Source organism: Capra hircus, chromosome 5 (genome assembly GCF_001704415.2).
Source record: "Capra hircus breed San Clemente chromosome 5, ASM170441v1, whole genome shotgun sequence".
Classification (NCBI taxonomy): Eukaryota; Metazoa; Chordata; class Mammalia; order Artiodactyla; family Bovidae; genus Capra; species Capra hircus.
This window is the reverse complement of record NC_030812.1, coordinates 80,641,559-80,661,659: the sequence shown is the minus strand read 5'-3', so window position 1 is coordinate 80,661,659 and position 20,101 is coordinate 80,641,559. Positions and strand designations below refer to the sequence as shown.

At 39.8% G+C, this 20,101-nt stretch overlaps 2 protein-coding genes across 2 annotated transcripts in view; one reads left to right on the top strand and one right to left on the bottom strand.

Moving 5' to 3' along the window:
• Positions 1-4,768, top strand: part of MRPS35 (mitochondrial ribosomal protein S35) — a 47,134-nt gene extending 42,366 nt beyond the window's left edge. Inside the window, exon 8 of the mRNA XM_005680715.3 lies at positions 3,157-4,768. Coding sequence (XP_005680772.2) covers positions 3,157-3,426 — 270 coding nt within the window. The 3' untranslated portion in view covers positions 3,427-4,768. The remainder of the gene's footprint in view (positions 1-3,156) is intronic.
• On the bottom strand, positions 859-14,694 carry MANSC4 (MANSC domain containing 4). Its single transcript, XM_005680717.3, has 4 exons — positions 14,074-14,694; positions 11,373-11,507; positions 7,745-8,424; positions 859-2,284 (listed from the first exon to the last, which is right to left on the bottom strand). The coding sequence occupies exons 1-3, from the start codon at positions 14,300-14,302 to the stop codon at positions 7,751-7,753; spliced, it is 1,038 nt and encodes a 345-aa protein (XP_005680774.1). The 5' UTR covers positions 14,303-14,694; the 3' UTR covers positions 859-2,284; positions 7,745-7,750.

Here is a 20,101-nt window from a genome sequence, read left to right as displayed (position 1 = left end):
TTTTTTTATTTAGTTATTTTTGGCTGTGCTGGATCTTCATTACTGTGTGTGGGCATTCTCTAGTTGTGATGTGCGGGCTTCTCATTGTCGTGGCTTCTCGTTGCCAGAGCACAGGCTCTAGAGTGTGAGCTCCATAGTTGTGGCTCACAGGCTTAGTTGTACCATGGCATGTAGGGTTTTTCCAGAAGCTTTGGAAATCACTAGTCTTTTCATGACTTACTGGGTGGCAAAATGAGATCTGAATGGATGAGAAGCTATTTATAGCCTTTGTTTATCCCATTGGTTGTGAATATTCATGCCTGTTGCTAGAAAAGTAGTAGTCTGTCTGATTAGGGGTTGCTGCTGTCACCTTCTTTGGAGAGGTTACATAATTTATGGTGTATGTGCCACTCTGAACCATTCCTAGGTGACTGTGACCCTATGTTTAAATTCTGTAATATTTAGTTTTCTTATCTGTAGAGATGTTAAAATCTAATCCAATAGATCTTAATACAAATTCTGTTAATTACACATGTAAGTATTGAAGTACCAGGTATATAGTAAGTATTCAAATTTGGGAGATTGTTACTATTATTATCTTGGAAGTTATATTGAGCTGGGCCGAGTTTGGATCCTAAAGCTAGAATATATGGAAAAACAAGAGTTTTGTTAATCTTGCAGCTGACAGTGACTATTTAGAACAGTAGAAAGTGTACATGTGTGTGTGCTGAGTTGCTTCAGTTGTGCCCGACTCTCTGCGAGCCTGTGGACTGTAGCCCGCCAGTGTCCTCTGTCCATGAGATTCTCCAAGCAAGAATACTGGAGCAGGTTGCCATTTCCTTCTTCAGGGGGTCTTCCTTTCCCAGAGATCAAACCCAGGTCTCTTAGGTCTCCTGCGTTGACAGGCAGGTTCTTTATCACTAGAACCACCTAGGAGTTGCAGTGGTTTTCATGTCACTGCACACATAGAAAATTCTCTCCTGAGATAAATGAAGGAGGGGGATGTTTGTGGGCATCCCTGCTACTCCCGGCTGACTGGGCACCTTGAGTGCCTAGGAATTAGTATCATGGCACAACTGTAAACACATCTTAGAGACCAATGTAGAATTGTATATACCAAATATAAGGGGAAGATTAAAAATGTTGGAAATTGTTAGTGGATTTAATGTGGTTAGCTCCTCTGTTTAAGCATCTATTTCAAGTCAATTAAGAAAATCCAGATAAACCTAGGTGAAATAATTTTTTAAACAGTTGTTTCTTAATTGCTTACTTTCTAACAGTTCAGAATGAGATGGAGTGACTGTTTTGCTTAATGCTTTATAAAATGTGTTCGTTGAGCTCAGTTTATTTCACTTGTAAGTTAGAATTATGAAGAAACTCTGACACTGTCTTGAACATTTAAAGCATTGGCAAGAGTAGATAGGCCCAGTAACGTATTTAATTTAGGGCATTTACTTTGTTAAGGGGCTGACATTTATTCCTTCCTCACATATTACAGTGTTGGAGAAGGAAATGGCAATCCACTCCAGCACTCTAGCCTGGAAAATCCCATGGACGGAGGAGCCTGATAGGCTACAGTCCATGGGGTCGCAAAGAGTCGGACACGACTGAGCAACTTCACTATTACAGTGAAAGCTAGGCAGGGTACTGTCATTTTGTCAGATTTTTTTTTTAATGTACAGACTTAGAGTTTGGCTGTTAGAAGTTATTTGCAACAAGGTTGTGGAGACAGAGCACAAAAAGAAATTATTCCATATTCTCCCTGCCCCTCTGCCAAGCCTAAAACCTCCCTTACCAGGCAAAAGGGGGCACAGAGTTGATTCTCAGCTGGGTAAGATGTTTCTAGAACTTAAGTTGGAACATTGTCCTCAACCATAAACTCAGCATAAGGAGGTGGGGCAGACACAGGGGAGCTGCGAGCGGAGACCCCGCTTCGGCCGAGGAATTTGGGAGCTGAGGAAACACTCTGTGTCTGTTTGTTTCTCTTGAAGAAGAGAGTCCACAGTTTGAAGGATTAAAGGAGGGTTTCTTCTTCTTGTGGATCTCTGTGGTGGAGGAGCTTCTTGCCGGGGCTTTAGTGATCCAAGTGGGGTTTGCTGAGTCAGTGGCATCCCGGTGGCTTGTTTGCCTTTGGCGGGGCTCCTGTGCATCCTTTGAGAGAGGACAGATCGCTCCTGCTTCTCTCTTCTCAGGAGCTCTTGGGGCGGGAGTGGGGATGGGAGAGAGGCATGGCTGGAAATCCTCCTTCTTGCTAACTCATTTGGTTCCAGGGCGCCTTGGAGCTCTTGTCTGCTCAAGCTGTGGTCTATTTCAAGAGGAGTTTTCAAAGTTAGAATGTGATTTCTGACAGCCTTACAAACCTGCCTTCATTTTTAATACTTTAAAAACTTTATAATTTGGGGGATTTACCACCTTCAAATGTTGTAAGACTAGTGGCTCATTCCATAATAGCCTATGGCTCACAATACTGTTATGTGTTAATTTGGAAAGAATGTGACTGGTATTCAGCACTTCTCTGAACCAGGGTGTATTACATATGAGCTGTGTTGCTTGATTTTTTTTTCACAGAATGTTAACGTCTTCATTTAAATCATAAATCTGAATTATATTAATCTAAAACCTACCAATGTTCCCTAAAATAACATGGTAATACTTTCTGTAAGAAAAAATAAGTAGTACTGAAAATTATTTCCATTTTAGGAACAGAAAGTTATGATAATAACAAAATTCCAGAATATATAGTCATTATAACTAAAAATCACACAAACTTTATATTTTAATTTTTATTATAATAACTGGTCTTCCCCTTGTGATCCCCACAGGCATGTTACAGAGATAAATACAGTCTCCTTTCAGCACTCATAGTTTTAACCTCAGAAATGCTTGCTGTGTTAGAGTCTAGAAAGCTACAAGGAGTGAGTTTTCTGTCTTTTGGGAAACAGTCTTGCTTTGTAAGTGCCATTTATAGGGCAGATAAAGTATAAATTCTGTGGATAGAATTAGTGAGTGGTAATGAGGTATTCATGTAATAAGGGTGTGCAGCCCACGGCTGTTAGTGCAGGTAGGCAGCTGTACTGGATAAGGGAGGTGAATCAAGGTGAACATGCAAAGTGTTGACCAGACTTTGTCTTTGAGTAATAATTCTCAAAATCAGAGATTGTTTTTTTTTCTTTTCAGAAAACTGAAGAGTGGGAGAAAAAGAAGACTGAAGCAGATATGGAAGAATATGTATGGAAAGACAGCTCCTCAGAAAAAAACATCCTGGAGACCCTTTTCCAAATTAAAGCTGCTGAGAAAAATCCAGAACTAAGTAAAGAGGAGCTCCTTAGTACTAAAGAAGTTGAAGATTACAAAAATTCTGTTGTTAGTCTTAAGAATGAGGGGGACAATGAGCATACCCTTTCTCAGTACAAAGAATCAGTGAAGAGACTATTACATTTGACGTGAATTATATAGAAAAATTTCCTTGATTTACTAATTTTATGATACATATGTAATCATTAATTTGATATAAAGTTGAAAAATTTTTTTTAAAAAGCCATTGTTTTCCTACATTAGAGTCAAAATTATTCCTTTCATTCTAAGATACAAGGGCAATGATTATTCAAAGGTTTTCTTATATACTGGGGCAGTCAGACTAATTTGATTCTGATTTCTTCTGGTCCTAAAGTGTTTGAATTTTATTTCTACCATAACCCTTTAGTATTCATACACACATATATACACACAATATTGTTCTTTTGTCACCTGCTCTATCTTTCTCTACAAATCAGTACTTACTGGTTGCTTTTGAATAATGATTTTGGTTATTTAGGAAGTTCGGCTCAAAACCCAATCCCCTGACTGCAGTTTAGTGTTTTGTCTACATAACTGCTACCTGCCTAGTGAGGTTTTTGCAGATGCTGATTCTGATTAGAAACAGGTTCTTGGCAGTATTTTCTAACCTAAGAAGTTTGTTCCATCCCTCTGTTCTGGGATCACGTTATGTTGATTCAGTTCTGTTTAGCATCCTGTTTCCATTTTCTTTGGCTCATTTCTCCAAGCCCAAACTTGCAGAAAAGTGGAAGTGGAGGTTGACCGATATTCACCTCTCTGGAAGCCCCAGCTAGAACTTCCACAGCTCAGGAAAGAGATAAGATATAAAGACCTTTAATTGGAATAAATGACAGTGATCAGTGCCCTAAGAAACATTTCATTCCATTTAGCTGTCAATTGAATTCTTTTAAATATATCTGTGAGTCATTTCTTACCACTTTTAAAATTGTCGATGGGTAATTTAAAATTGAAAGAAAGGAATTATGGAGGCTGTTATTTGCTTAAAACTTACATTGCTTAACAGAATTTGAGAATATAACATGCTAAAAGGAATTTCAGAATAGTTTCTCAAAAGATGTATATAAATTGAAGGTATGACTTGGTATTAGCAAGACCAAGAGTCCATAGGTTATGAAGGATAACAGTAGAGCTTCAGGTTCCATCCTCCATTGGATGGAGATAGCGAATAAAAAACAAAGTAGATACAACTGAACTTCTCGGTCTGATTTAAAGCATATGTAAATGTATCGAAATGTTACATTTCTTAGAGACCTAAAGAGTTATGGAGAACTCAGATGCTGAAACAGGGTTGAAGAAGGAACATGAGAACAGTAGAAGCTGAGGAGAGGTGGTTATTTGGAAACACGTGGAGAGGTGGTCATTAGGGTCCTCAGTCCTGGACTAATAGTATAGTGCAGATCGAAGCAGACGGAGTAACGATGTGTAATAAAGATTTTCGCTTTGCCCAAAGAGATTCTGGCCTCTTCTGTCACCTTCTGGGCGGTAATCTGTCATACCTCATGGAAGTGTCTTTGTTTAGGGCAGGAATTGGTCACAGTGGATTTTAGGGTGGGGCTAGCTACACCTAATAGTCTTAGGCATGCTGGAAAAACCAACCGTGTGTTTTAGGGTTGGGGGGCTTTGAGTCTGTCAGTAAATCAGTCCACCTACCAGCTGAGATCAACTGCCCAGGTAATTGATCAGTCAGATATATCTGTGTAACAGAGCTTCAACAAAAATGTAGAACACTGAGGCTCCAGTAAGCTTCACTGGTTGACAATACTCTGGACATATCGTCATACACTGGTGCTGGGGGAGTCATGCATCCTGCTTCCACAGGGAGAAGACAGTGTCTTACAAAGTTGTGAGTGTGGAACCCCCCTGAAATTCATCCTAGGTACTTCTTACCTTGGCTGATTTTAATCCATATCCTTTCCCTGTAATAAACTGTGGCTTCCCTGGTGGCTCAGATGGTAAAGAATCTGCCTGTAATGCAGGAGACCTGGGTTTGATCCCTGGGTTGGAAAGATCCTCTGGAGAAGGAAATGGCAACCCATTCCAGCATTCTTGCCTGGAGAATCCCATGCACAGAGGAAGCTGGCAGGCTATAGTCCATGTGGTCACAAAGAGACATGACTGAGCACCTAACACTTTTGCACTTTCATAATAAACCGTAAGAATAACAGCTTTCATTGAGTTCTGTAAATTCCTCTAGTGAAGTACAGAACCTGAGAGTGGTTTTGGGACTTGCCATCCCCCAAACTTATAGTTGGTGTCACAAGTAAGGGAGATCTTGTAGAAGACTGTGCCCTTTTTACCTTTGCAGTTTGACTAACTGAGCAACTGATTTGAAGATTCTTAGGCTGTGGCATTGACACCTAATGGCAATATCTTAGGGCGGTAAGATTAACACTACAAAACTGCTGTCATTGTATTGTTAGCAATAATTAAACAGCACTATTTGTCCTTATTTAGATTCTTGTTCTTTAAGCTCTTAATGGATCTAATATCACAATGAATGTAATGAATATCCTTTTAATGAGGTTTCTAAGGGACACTTTTTGCTATATTGATAATGTGATCACTTCTGACTTCAAACGTAAATTCCGTGGCTCAGAAGTTGCTTATACACATAGGCAACTAAAAAATGGAACAAACGTGTTTTCTTAATTGTAGGGAGCTTTAGTTTTCTCTTTGCATATTTTCTTTCCAAATTGGTAAATATATCACACAAAATTGGACTTAATATAGACTTTTCCCCCAAAGGTCTTGGCCAGTTTCAGTGTCAGAAAGCTTTTGATAATCGTGGTTATTTCTTAAATGTGTGTAACAACCTTAGCCTTTGTTGTTGACTAAGCCCTGAAATCTTTGTTTCTTGAAAGTTTTAAATTCTATTCAGAAGTTCTCTTCAGTCCCTCTGACTTCCAGTAAGGACATGATTTCAGGTCTATTTGTTTTTGCTTCTTGGCCAAACTTTTGGGTCACCTTTACAGTTTAAGTTTCCTCTGTTTATCTGATGGTCAAAAGTAGAGACTGAAGAAGAGGGCTAAGAATTTGTTTTCTTACAAAGTAAGTATGTTTTTCCTAAATTGTGGTAATTTTTATAAAAACTGCAATTTTAGGGAACAATAAAATTCTGAAGGAATCTCAAGGAAGAAAAAAATGTTTTTAGTAACCCTAGTTTGTTGGGAAACCTTCAGACAATTTGTATATATTTGAAAGAAAAGTAATCCTTTAAAAGAATGTGTATACAAATCATAGCTTCCCAGATAACTTAAGTATCTTTTTAGAGTAAATCTTGGTATTCCCTCTAAATTGCATTTTTTTTTTTTTTTTTTAACTAGTGTATTAAGAAACATATATGGGGAGGAAATGGAAACCCACTCCAACCCATTTTCTTGCCTGGAAAATCCCATGGACAGAGGAGAGTGGCAGGCTATAGTCCATGGGGTTGCAAAGAGTGGACACAACTGAGTGACTGAACGTGCACACACATACTTACTACAAATAGCTGTTTAATGTCTGTGCTCCCATTAAAAAATATTTTCAAGGATGAGACTAAGGGTCTAAAGTTTAAGATCATTAGAGATGGTAATTTAGTTTTCTACACTTAAAGAGTTGGAGTGTAAGATCTAGGGGGTGAGTCTAGTGTAAGGAGTGGACAGAGCTTGAAATACCTAGAGCTAGTATTTGCCCTGGGAAAACAATGTATACAACTGAGGAACATAAACTAAAACTCCCAACATTTATTCAACAGAAAACTCAGAAATCTCTGCCATAATTATTGAGAGGCATGTTTTAGAAAATGAAGAGGATGGATTAGGATTGAGAAAGATTAATCAATTGAACATAGAAAACTATATAAAAGATCAAGAAGCTTTTTTGCTCAAACCACTACAAGATTTCATTAACATATGTGATGCTAATATGACCTTAATGGGAGAAAAATATTGTGGTGTTTTCCTCCTATATCTTTTTTCCATGCTTACTGGGAAAGTGGAGACTTGTAGTCCAACGGGGATTTCAAGTGTGAACTTTTGAACCATACTGCCTATGAAATCTGGCTTTGCTACATACTAGCTGTGTGACTTTCAGCAACATACTTCGCCTTTTTTCTCCTGTTTCCTCATCTGTAAAATATCAGTATGATAGTTAATGAAAACCCACAGAGTTCTAAATATTCAACAGGTCAATACACATACAGCACTTAGAACAGTATCTCCTATTTTGTGCTGAATAACTGCAGGGGTCAGAATTTTGAAGCTTGGCAAAGGGTACACTATTCAAGAAATGGATATAATCACAAAAAGCAGTTATGTTTATCAAACATTGGCCTTCTTTAGAGATTGGTATGAATGGGCATCTGTGCTTTATTTTTTTTTTCTTTCCTTTTTTTTTTTAACCAAATTGCTTGTCTTAAGCAAACAAAATGATACTCTTGAAAACTCACCTTTCATCAGTAAGAGAACTTCCGATTGGCACATTTTTTCGTTTGCCTGGGTCCTGACTTTCTCTGTCCTGATCTATACTGGCCGTACTGCTTTCGACAGCAACCAGATGCCAGGATGACTACACAAGAGCAAAGAAAGATGACAGAGGTGCAGAGGGCCACGGGAACCAGCCACGTCTTTGCAGGAGTCACAGGTGCCCCATCGGGTGTTGCGTCTTCATTCTCAGATGTATGGTTTCTGCTGTTGTACCCTTTGGTCTTGTTTAGTAATTGTTTACTGCTGTTAAGTTGGGAGGGACTAGGCATATGAGAAAGTTTTGTGTCTCTGGGCACAAAGAAAGGAGAAACAGTCTTGTTATCTGGATTGTTGACGTCAGTACTGGCTGACACCGTATTTATCTTTGTGGTAATGGAGTCATTCAGGGCAATGAATCTTGCCCAAGAGCCTGTGGTCAATTCCTTGGAATACCTAGTATTATTTGCGGTTGCCAACAAATCTTGATGTGTGGTTGGTGACGGAGCCTCTATTGATGGTAGCATTTGGTTTATCATGGCGGTTTGTTGTTTATCTAAATACATAGCTTTTAGAATCCTTAGTCTCTCCCATGTATCAGATGAAGAACGGGTATTTAGATATGTGGGCAGTGATTGTTCAAAAACCAGCAAATCAGGATCTATACCTGAAAAATAAGTAAGGCATCATTTATTTTTAGTTTAGCAGAGAGGGCCCTAAAGTACAGTTCAGTGAAGTCCTGGATTTTGCCTCTCTGAGTTATGAACTATAGCTAATTGCAAGTTCCGCTAGTTCACATTTCTCAAAGGCTTTGAGACATACTGACCACATTTGAATTCTTAACTTTCTAAGACATCTTCTATTGGGAACAAACTTGGCTACATCATAGAGAAAACTTTGTATCTGCCAGGGCTTTTAGGCAACAATAGCAGCGTGAGGGCAAGAACTTCAGAAACAGTAACCATTTGATATGAATAACATTTTAGAGTTAAACAAAATGAGCCTGGAGAAGTGTAGCTATGGAAAATTATTAGCAGAGCCCTAAATCTCATCCCTTGGCAGTGCCTCCAGTCTTCTTCAGTGTTTGTCCTCTCTCCTCTTATAAACTCCTTTCCGGCTGGCTTCAGAAACTGTTTCCCTCTCAGCCTCTCTTGTTCCCTCTCTCTCTCAGCACACCAACATCCACTTCCTTCATGTCCTTTCTGACTTTGTTTTGTGCTTTCTGTCATGCTGTTTCCATTCTCTATTCTGCCAGAATTCTGCTGCTAGAGTGGTCAGGACCTTCCCTCTTTCCTGATTGCTGGGAGTCACTGCTTTGACTTTTCTCTTGTCCTTGACACTGATGGCCACCCCTCCTTGAATTCTTCTTCCGACTCCCTGCCCTGGGAGAAAAGTTACGACCAACCTAGAGAGCATATTAAAAAGCAGAGACATTACTTTGCCAACAAAGGTCTACTAGTCAAAGCGATAGTATTTGCGGTAGTCATGTATGGATGTGAGAGTTGGACTATAAAGAAAGTTGAGCACTGAAGAATTAATGCTTTTGAACTGCGGTGTTGGAGAAGCCTCTTGAGAGTCCCTTGGGCTGCAAGGAGATCCAACCAGTCTATCCTAAAGGAAATCAATCCTGAATATTCATTGGAAGGACTGATGCTGAAGCTGAAACTCCAATACTTTGGCCACCTGATTCAAAGAACTGACTCAAGACCCTGATGCTGGGAAAGACTGAAGGCGGGAGGAGAAGGAGACAGCAGAGGAAGAAATGGTTGGATGGCACCACTGACTCAATGGCCATAACTCCAGGAGTTGGTGATGGACAGGGAGGCCTGGCGTGCTGCCGTCCATGGGGTTGCAAAGAGTCGGACACGACTGAGCGACTGAACTGAACTGACTCCCTGCATCACAGATTCCTTTGGCACTTTATCTCAGGCTGCCTGCGTCCCATATTTTCCTTCCTCTGTTGGTTCTCTCCTTGGTCCTAACTGGATTGCATGATTTCTACAGTCTTTAGTCCTTGGTTTTCTGCAGTATTTCTCTGCATCCCATATAACCTCTGCCCCGACCACACCCCCCAAGCTCCCCACCCCACTGCCACTGCCAAAAATACTATCCTCATTGTCACTACTACATTGATGACCCTGAAATCCATGTGCCCAATTTTTCCCCCTTTCTTGAGCTCTGATCTCATTTCTCCTGTGCACTACTGGATGTTCCCACCTAAACATCTCACATCACCACTGACATTTTCACAACCATCATCTTATCTACCTCCTTGTCTTGTTCAGAGGCATCATCATTCTTCCATCACCCATGAGAGACTGCACTGCTAAGGGATTTTTGACTCCTCTGCTCTCTCTCTCTCTCTTTTTTTCTTTTTTTTTTTTTGCCTGGAGGGATCTTACTTCCCAGAGCAGGGATCAAACCTGTGTCGATGCAGCAGAAGCACAGAGTCAACCACTGGAATGCAGGGTTAAGATTTGTCTTCTCTATCCAAAAACTAAGTGCTATCCGATCCCTTCCCAATATGCTGGTAACTATCCCTCTCCTTCGTTGCAAGTAAAATCGCCTTGTTCTGGCCTGCATTCTGCTTATAATTTTCCTGGACTAAGATAACCAGACACATCACTCTAATGATAGCATTTTATCATTAAATATCTTTGTTGTTTCCATATTTCTGACAAAGTCAAACCAACAGTCCACTCTTCTTTTGTTACCTGGCCTACCCTATCCTACCCGTATTTCCATTGCAGCCCCAAATGTGTCCATACTGTTGCGACATCAGTGTTCTTATTCTCCTGGGGAGTGACATAGACTCCTTACCTCTACACCCTCTTCCATGAAGCCTCCCCTGAATAATCGAGCTTTCTTTAGCTCCCCACCCTCAACCTTTTGAGCCTTTGTACTTGAGGCAGTATCACCTATTTTTAATTGAATTGTATGTCTTTAACTGTGAGACTTCTTTCCTCAGCTAGATTAGAAGGAACTTGAGGGCAGAGACACAGCTGCAGTGATAAACACAGCTTGTGGGCAACAAGCGCAGATCAATATCTCCTTTGTATTGTGATGGCTAAAATCGACCTTTGATGTTTACTAATCTGTACCCTGAGATTATATACATGGGCAAAGGACACTTAAATAATGTGTTTTTCTAAAGTAAAACATACTGGTTATCTTGGGACCAGAAATTAATATGAGGCAGTAAGTGTATTTCCCATCCCCGAATCAATCTTTGTAGAATCCTTGTATATAGTGTCAGCAAGCCTCAAAAGTGACATTTAGCATATTACTTCTTAGTTGTATTCTTAACGACTATAGTAGAAATACCTATTTTGGCTCCTGTTTAAGGCTCTTGGGATAAATGAAATACAATATTCTTGTTCAGTCACATATGATTTGTTATCTGGGACAAAGTCATCCTTGCTGAACATGCCAAATTAATGAGAATTTCCTTTTACTTTCTGCCTTGGAAGCCCCAAACTTTTCCAGACAGAGTTCACTGGAAAATAATTACTTAGAGATTCATACATGGCTTCTTCCAGCCAATTTCTAGGTTATTTGCCTCTACTAAAATATTAGACATTCTTAGAAATACATGCAAAATACATAAATCATTACCATCTGTTATGTTATATAAAATGGCACTGGTTCCAGGCTCCAATATGCAGCTGTCCAGGGTTGGGCAGTGAACATGGAGGCAGTTGACATTGTCATGAATAGGATCGTGGAAGAAGACGGCCAGGTTACAGGACACTGAAAAGGAAGCAGGCAAAGTATGTCTGCTTGACTTCTGCAGCTTGTTAAGCTCTGAGTAGCTTATGTTTCTTTCACAAACACTGGATTAACAGTTCATTGCAGGGCCTTTCAGACATCTAACTATGAACTGAGAGCAGCTATTTCTGTGAAGATGGGGAAATGCCTCTTCAAAAGAAAATACTGATTTGTCTTTCAGTAATCGTTTGTACATTCACAAGCTACGTAGGATTACCTGGAATTATTTTGCAATCCAAGTATTTCATGTTCAGGAAAACTCAATTGACTACAAAAACCTGTCCCCAGAGGGGAGATTTATAATATCATAATATTCTAATCTGATGTTTACAGTATGAGATTTCCAGGCGTAATACCCTCTTGGAATGCTAAGGGATTCACCAGAGAAAGAAATAGGACAATAAATGGACAAATGCTATAACAGAAAGGGGAGTGATGGGAAGAGCAAAAACAGCACTGACTGTTGCTGGAAGAGGCTCAGGTGGTATAGAGGCAGCAGTGTTAAACATGACCTTGACCCTGACTGCAGGTGTGTGCCAGCCCTATGCTGCTAAGCTACATCCAGTGAAAGCTAATCAGAGGAAGGGAGTAGACTGACAGGGTGGCTAGCGTTTGGAATTGTAGGGGGCATTGCTCTCCCCAGCTCCTCTTTTCTAAGATTTGCTCCTTAAAAGGTATCATATTATTTCTGGATAACTTTAAAGTCAGATTTATGGAGTGCATATCTTCAGTCTTGTCATCCCTGTAGTGCAGCACAGATTTTCCTCCTGCTGCTGAATAGTAGGAACCATGTGATAAGAAATATTCTTTGACCCAAAGGTATCAGCTTCTTTAATAAAATGAGATTACAGAGGGATAGTGTACTGTTACCAGACCTCAGAGTGTGCCTGCAGCTGCTGTGGAACGGTTGGCAGAACCTGCTCCGCTTCTGTGTAAGGCTAACTGTGGGGGTTACCTCTCCCCCATTACTTTTGGGACACCCCATGTTTCTGCTCTTTTTATTTTTCCAGGAGGAAGAATGAGAGAAAAGTCAATTAATAATTCATTGCTAATACATTATAGATTACCAAGACATTTTCCCTGAGGACTGTGCTATAAAGTTCAAGGAAAAGGAAGAAAGAACATCATTCCAATTTAGACATCTGAATTTCTGATAAGAAAGCAGTGGATCCTGTAGCGATTAATTTTTTAAGATCTTTTACATTCTTCATGTGTATTTCAGAGTCCCAGCTCTGAGTAGGTTAGCTACTGCAGGATGGTAGCATTTTGAAGTTCTGGCTTCCAGGTAAAAAGAGATACGTGTTCGTGCCTTTTCTTCTGGAGAAGGAAAGCCACAACCCCACAAGACTCTAAAATCCTGCAATTCCAAATGGATGCATTTAGTATCTGTGAAAGTCCATAGTCCATAGTTTCCCTGGTGTGGAAAATAAGGTAAATTCATGGCATGGGAAAATGGGGAAAAGTTATCACCCCTCCCTCATCTGCTCTCAGTGAATGTTTCTGGGGTTATAAGCATCTGGAAGCTGAAAATTTGCTACCTTTTTCAAAATTCCCCTTTAATAAATTAATTGCTGTCTTCTGTGCCTGATTAAATTTGAGGGCTTAGTCTGTGACAGCTTCTTATACTGGGGTCTCTTGACAGTTTAGATTCTCCAAGGAGCTCCAGCCTGCACCCTAGAAATCTTAGATGGATAATTGGGTAAGAGGCAATTAATGTCAGTATGAGACCACAGGAAGAAAGTGTGGAACAAGAGAATTATTTTAAAGTGCTGTGTCACTTTTGTTCTTTCCAAGTAGCTTTCAAATCTTGGAAAAGAAATAAATGAAGGCAAATGTAACTTGAAATTCTGCAACAATGAAGCATTTTTCTAATTACAGGCCTTGATTGTATTATATGAATGATATTTAACCCTGATTCCACATCTCATACCCAAAAAAATTATGTCAGGGTATTTTGTAGATTTCTTTCTTCCTTCCTCCCTCCCCAACTTTTGTTTCTCCCATCCTTCCTTCCTTTCTTTTCTCTTCTTTGCCTTTCTTCCTTTTTCTAGTTGATATATATCTCCCTATTTCTTTCAAAACATGAATCACAATCTAAATCCTATTCAATACATTCCCACATTTGGTGAACCCAAGCGAGCACATTTCAAAAGTGTGGTATGATACTAATATCACCGAAAGAACTTTGAAAAGGAAATTATTATACATTCTTTTGGAATTATATATGCTGTATTCTGGGCTATAGAAATATTGTTAGTTAGCCCTCAAGGAAGTATTTTCATTTAGCACTTTAGTGAAGAGAAGCGGTTCTCTGTTACCAGCAGGTTCACTGCCTCCTGGGTCATTGCTAGATTTATGAACCAAGCTGGCGCTGACCTCAACTGCAAAGTCAGTCTCAGTGTCTCTCCCTCTCTGCCCACCGCCTCCTTCAGCGCATCTTCCCTAGTCTGGGTCAGTTGTTCACTGGACCCTCTGCCAAGGGCTCCTTCCCCAGGTCCTCATTTTAGAAGTTTGCCCTGATTTTCTCAGGTCTATCATGGACACTTACCATCCTTCCTAAGACAGCAGTTCCGACTGCACTTCTGACCTGTGTTTTCAGAATAATACCTCAGGAACTGGGCCCCCAGCTTCTGAGACTCCTCCAGGTCAATCAGAAGACCTGGGAAGCGACGGATCCAGCAGTCTCTGTAAAACATGGTGGGCGAGCAAAGAGAGTTTGAGGTGCCCCCCATGCTCAGGAGCAATATCACGTCTGCTGCTACCACCACCGCATGCATTTCCCTGGAATGAAGACTCGGCAGTAAGCCTGGCGACCAGACAGTTGCTGGAGCTGACCATCAGGGTACAGAACAGCTGGGATTTCAGGGCTGTTGTGAAGGAAGAGCTTCCTTGGAACTTTGAGAAGGGTCACTTTCTAGAAAAATAAAGCAGCTCTTTGACTGCACATTGATTTTTCTTTTGTTTCTTCCCAGTTGCACCCCACACCTTGGACTTGGTGACTTGCTGGTGTTAATTCTGAACACTTTCCAGGCCATTTCAGTACTCTGTCCTTTAGCCTCTGGTAGACGTAGATTCTCTCCTCTGCTTTTCTTCTTTCTCTGAAAGGGAAGTCACAGACACCTTTTACCAAGTAAATATAAAGACAATTTGAAATCCTAGCCGAATCTTTCTGAGTAAAACAACAGTTCAGTCACTTGACGTCAGATAAAGGAAGGATCAGTTTCACCGGGAAACAAGACATCATTTTGTCAGGATACTTCTGTCAGTTTCTTTGAGAAACTTGTGACTGCAGATTTTTTTTTTTTTTTCCAGTGATCTTTTTTCTTTGAATTGAAGTTCTAATATTCAGAATCACTGGGGGGAAAAAAAAAGTAAATGAAAAGTGAAAATGAAATAAAAATGAAAAAAAATTTTAACTTTGCAGTGATTTTGAAAACACTGAGTATGAACCCTGGTCACTTCTGGGGTCAGGCATTTGTTTCTGCAAAGGCCAGCCACATGCTTTTTGAAAAGATTAAAGATCCAGCCAAGAATATTTTGTTCAATCAAGAGTTAAAAGCATAATAGAAAATTGTGAAGAAGTTCAGCTTGGGGGTTTTCTGCTATTTATGTTTTCAAGTTACAAAGAAAACTTTGTGAAGCACATACATGAAGGCATCTCTGAAGCAGATGTAGTTACAGGAAATGTGCATTAGGGAAATAGTTTTAAATTTCTAAATATTAATAAACTTACTTCCATTGCAATGCCAAAACATTTGAAAAAATATTAAAGGCTGTGAAAATGGCCTCTTTTGTGAAGATTATGTTCCATATTCCACAATATCCAAGATGAAATTGGTTGAAAGCAAAGAACTGTTGCCTTTTAATATCTATTTTTATACAAAGCACTAGTGGTAATTAGTTTGGGGTATAAAGTACTGTGTGTGCTTAGTCGCTTCAGTCGTGTCTGACTCTTTGCAATGTCATGGACTGTGGCCTGCCAAGCTCCTCTGTCCATGGGATTCTCCAGGCAAAAATATTAGAGTGGATTGCCTTTCCTTCTCCAGTGAATCTTCTCGACCCAGGGATCGAACCCTAGTCTCCTGCATCTCCTCCATTGCATGTGGATTCTTCACCCCTGAGCCACTGGGGAAGCCCAAAAATGCTGTACTGCTTTTTAAAAAAATGAAAACAGGTGAAAATCTTCCCTCCTGTGATCTGTTTATCACACATTTTGAACTTTTATCTCTCCATCTGTCTACTAATAATAGTGTAATTATATCTTTTGATTTTTAGAAACATATAATATTAGTAATTAATAATAAAGAGGATGACAGTCAAAAGGCTGATTAACTTACAAAATTTCTTCTGAGCAAAAGTTAGAATAAGTCTTAACCTTGCATAAGCTACATAAAATACACTAAAAATAATAAATATTTTATTCTAATAAACTTCTTTTAAAAAACAAGTTTCAGTTGCTTACCTGCAAACAGGCTTTCATCTGTTCAGAGGAAAAAGGGAAGAAAGGCTTCCTAAAGGCAAAAACAGGAGACAGAGGAGGAACAAAAGAGTGCTTCCTGTTTTCCCCTGAGATTCCAGTAGCTGTTTGGATTAGTCCAAACCCTGGGGACATAAACCGGAAAGTCAACTTTCTAACCTCCACATCTTTCAGTCACATTAAATGTGGCTTCTTTTCTGTGATATATAATTCCTTGAAGTGCTCATGTTTCTGGCAGGGGTAAGGGAACAATCCACAGTTGTTTAATCCTTTTGCTCTCAAATGATGTTCACGGGGTGATCAAGGTTGCATTTTAAAGAATCTACAAGTTCCAATGTAAAAGCAGGCTTTAAATTTTTTAAAACAAATTTTGGGGTGGTTGTTAAACACTGAGTCTGGAAACAGGTAACTTCTTGGAGCCGGCTATTTTGAAAAGGAGAGATTAAAGGCAGGACGGGGGTAGGGGTCGGGGGTGGGGATGGGGAGAGAGGGAGGAGACTACAATGACCTGAGGTAGGGCCCGGAACCATCCTCCCAAGAGCCTGGTTCAGTAGCTCTGAGATGGGAACCAGAGTTCTTATATTTATATGAAGTGTCTCAGTGATTTCCTAAGATGTCTGGAAAACACTGAAATAAGTGAAAGTTTTGGCTTCACGAAGATGCTCAGCATGAATTAAATAGAGCCATTTTAAGAACTGTTCTACTTTAAACATTTAAATTGCCCCCATGCTTTAATGAAAGCAAGAAATTTCAGTCTTGCTTATTAAAAAACAAAAAGGAAACAACTGTTTTAGAAATACAGGAGAGACTGAAAAATAGATATAAACAATTTTTAAGTGGCAGTGAGGTAACAGCAGACACTAAATTCAAAAGATGTTTGAAAAACAGTCAATATTTCATCTTTTTTAAAAGATAGTAATTGCAGTATTTACTTAACATTTTCATTTCACCAGTTCATAAAATTGATGGAAATCATTTTTTAAAATGGGGCCTGAGAAATTGGAATATAGCATTAATTTTTCTTAAAATGTTTTGTTTTTATTAAATGGATATACAAATGACAATCCACCCAGTGGGCAGAGGAACCTGGCGGGCTGCAGTCCCCAGACACAACTGAGTGACTGAGCCTGAGCATGCACTTTAAAAACCCAAATCATACAGAAAAGTACAAGAAGAAATAATAACCATCCAAGATCTTACAATCTTAAATCTTTTGGTAAACATCCTTCCAGATATCTCCATAAAAAAATACATGTGTGCAATTTTACAAAAAATGGATTCATACTGTTTCAGAAACTGTTTTCAAAAAATCCAATGCAAAATCATATGTTCAGTATCTCTAAAGAAAGCTCTGCATCCAAAGTTGTAACAGTTCTACGGTATTCATTCTACTCATATACCAAAATTTACTCTGCACCTCAACTTCCTCAGCTGTAGAAGAGTATTAAAACAGATTGCAATCCATGTAAAGCACTTACAACATATAATAAACATTCAATAAATGTTAGCTACTGCTATTGTTATATGTTGTTTTTCAATCTTTTATTATTCAAAGCAACACTGTGATAAACATCTTGTACTTTGATTTTTCTCTCTTCTAGGTCAAAAGGTATATTTTCCATAAATTCTTTATTTTTCTTTTAAAATCTTTTTCTTATTTTTGGCTGTGCCAAGCAACTTAGTTCCCTGAAGAGAGAAAAAGTGAAAGTTGCTCAGTCGTGTCTGTTTGCAACCGTATGGACTGTAGCCCACCAGGTTCCTCTCTCCATGAAATTCTCCAGGCAAGAATATTGGAGTAGGTAGTCATTCTCTTCTCCAGGGGATCTTCCCAATGCAGATCAAACCCAGTCTCCTGAATTGCAGGCAGATTCTTTACTGTCTGAGCAACCAGGGAAGTCCATTAGTTCCCTGACCAGGGATCAAACCTGTGTCCCCTGCAGTGGAAGTCTGGAGACTTAACCACTGGACCACCAGGAAAGTCTCCATAAATTCTTAAAGAAATAGTCTAACTTTGTGTTTGACCCTTACTTTAGATTTTAGTAAAACAGACTGTTATGTGTTCGAAGTGAATCATGGTGCCACAAAGGTCAGTCAATAACAGATCAATCAATAACAGATCTATAAAAGTGTATTTCCAGTTATAGACAAGCAACATTTTCATGAAGCTTAATAGTAATTTTAGGTCTTTGGTAAATAAAGTTTATAATGTTTTGACTGCATTTCTGGCTTAACAGAAAACTTACTTTGTGAGTTATTAAAATGATTTGATCTTTAAGAAACTTTCAATTCTAAATGACGTTACTATCATGTCAGGGGCCAATACAGGATCAGCACCTAGTACTGGCAAACTGACACCTTACATTACCTGCCTAAGATCTGCTCTGATAATATTATTGGGCATGAATTATTTTCTAATGCATGCGCTTCTATGAGCGTGATCTTTTTTCACTTTGGCCCATTTTTAAAAAGCAAGAAAACACCAGTCTAAGGCATATCTATGACACCTGGGAAACAAAAGCATCCACTGGTGAAAGATTCTAAAGGGACTGAGGAAACACTAAGAGCCTGTTCTTAGCTGACCCACTGAATCTGGCATTGTTGCTGAAGGAGGCACAAATTCCAGGTTCAAGACTCTTTGACACAAGGGGCACCTCCTGGCCAAAGTTTCCCAGCCTAACACTGGAAGTGAATCATTGCCTTTCCAAACAGGATGCTACTGTCATGATCATGCACCCACAAAGAACCTTTGATGTCTCCACTACTTGCTCATTGAGAACAGAAGTGTGAGAGGTCCCATGTGAGACTGGAGTTCTATCAGTAATGATCTAAAGGCCACGTCAAACAAAGGGAATGCTAGAAGTTTTCCCCAGAATCCAAGAAAATACCTTGAAAGAGGCAAGTCAAAGGTCCATCTTTGTTTCCTTCACTTTTCCCAGGGAGGCCAGAATCCACTAGAATTTTCTTCCCCGTCTTTAAATTTTTAGTTCCTTCTTCATAGTGTAGTATAAAGAAAATAAGGGATGACAATATCTCATGATGAAGCAGCTAAATTACACAGTGTGTGTGTGTTCAGTCATGTCCGACTTTGCGACCCCATGGACTGTAGGCTGCCAGGCTCTTCTGTCCATGGGATTTTCCAGGCAAGAATGCTGGAATGGGTTGCCATTTCCTTCTCCAGGGGATCATCCTGACCCAAGGATTGAACCGAGGCCTCCTGCACTGGTAGGTGGATCCTTTACTGCTGCCCCAGGTGCGCCACCTGGGAAGCCCTAAGTCACACAGAAAGAAGCACCATGTAACTGAACACTGTGTTGGAATGATTTCATGTTTTAGGATATGACTTCCTTCTCTGGTTTTTAACCTTTCCCCTCCTTAACATAATTGCTTCCCTGGTGCCTCTGTGGTAAAGAATCCACCTGCCAGTTGAGGAGATGGGGGAGATCCCTGGGTTGGGAGGATCCCATAGAGAAGGAAATGTCAACCCACTCCAGTATTCCTGTTCAGAAAAACCCCATGGACGGAGCAACCTGGTGGGCAACTTGGTGGGCTACAGTCTGTGGGGTGGCAAGAGTCTGAAATGATTCAGCAGCTGAACAAACAACAACTTCCTAACAGAAGTTAATCACTGTAGGAGGTTATCTTTTGTTGAAATACAGGGCATTGTACTCATGAAGAAGCTACTATTTAACATTTTGTCATTCATGAAGAAAGATGAAGCTTGTTAAAAAAATCCAAGGACATATTTTCCCCAGGTTGAGGACTACTATATTTGGCTCTCAATCTCTGGGCAAAGAAAGTTTCCAAGGAGCTTTTGTTAAGATAAGAGTGAACACACACACACATACACACACACACTATTGCCCCCCAATCCTAATCCTTCTTCTACTCAAAGGTAACCTAATAAGTATCACTACCTACTCCCTTTTTATAGAATTCCCTGGTAGCTCAGACGGTAAAGCGTCTGTCTACAATGCCGGAGACCCGGGTTCGATCGCTGGGTCGGTAAGATCCCCTGGAGAAGGAAATGGCAATCCACTCCAGTACTATTGCCTGGAAAATCCCATGGACAGAGAAGCCTGGTAGGCTACAGTTCATGGGG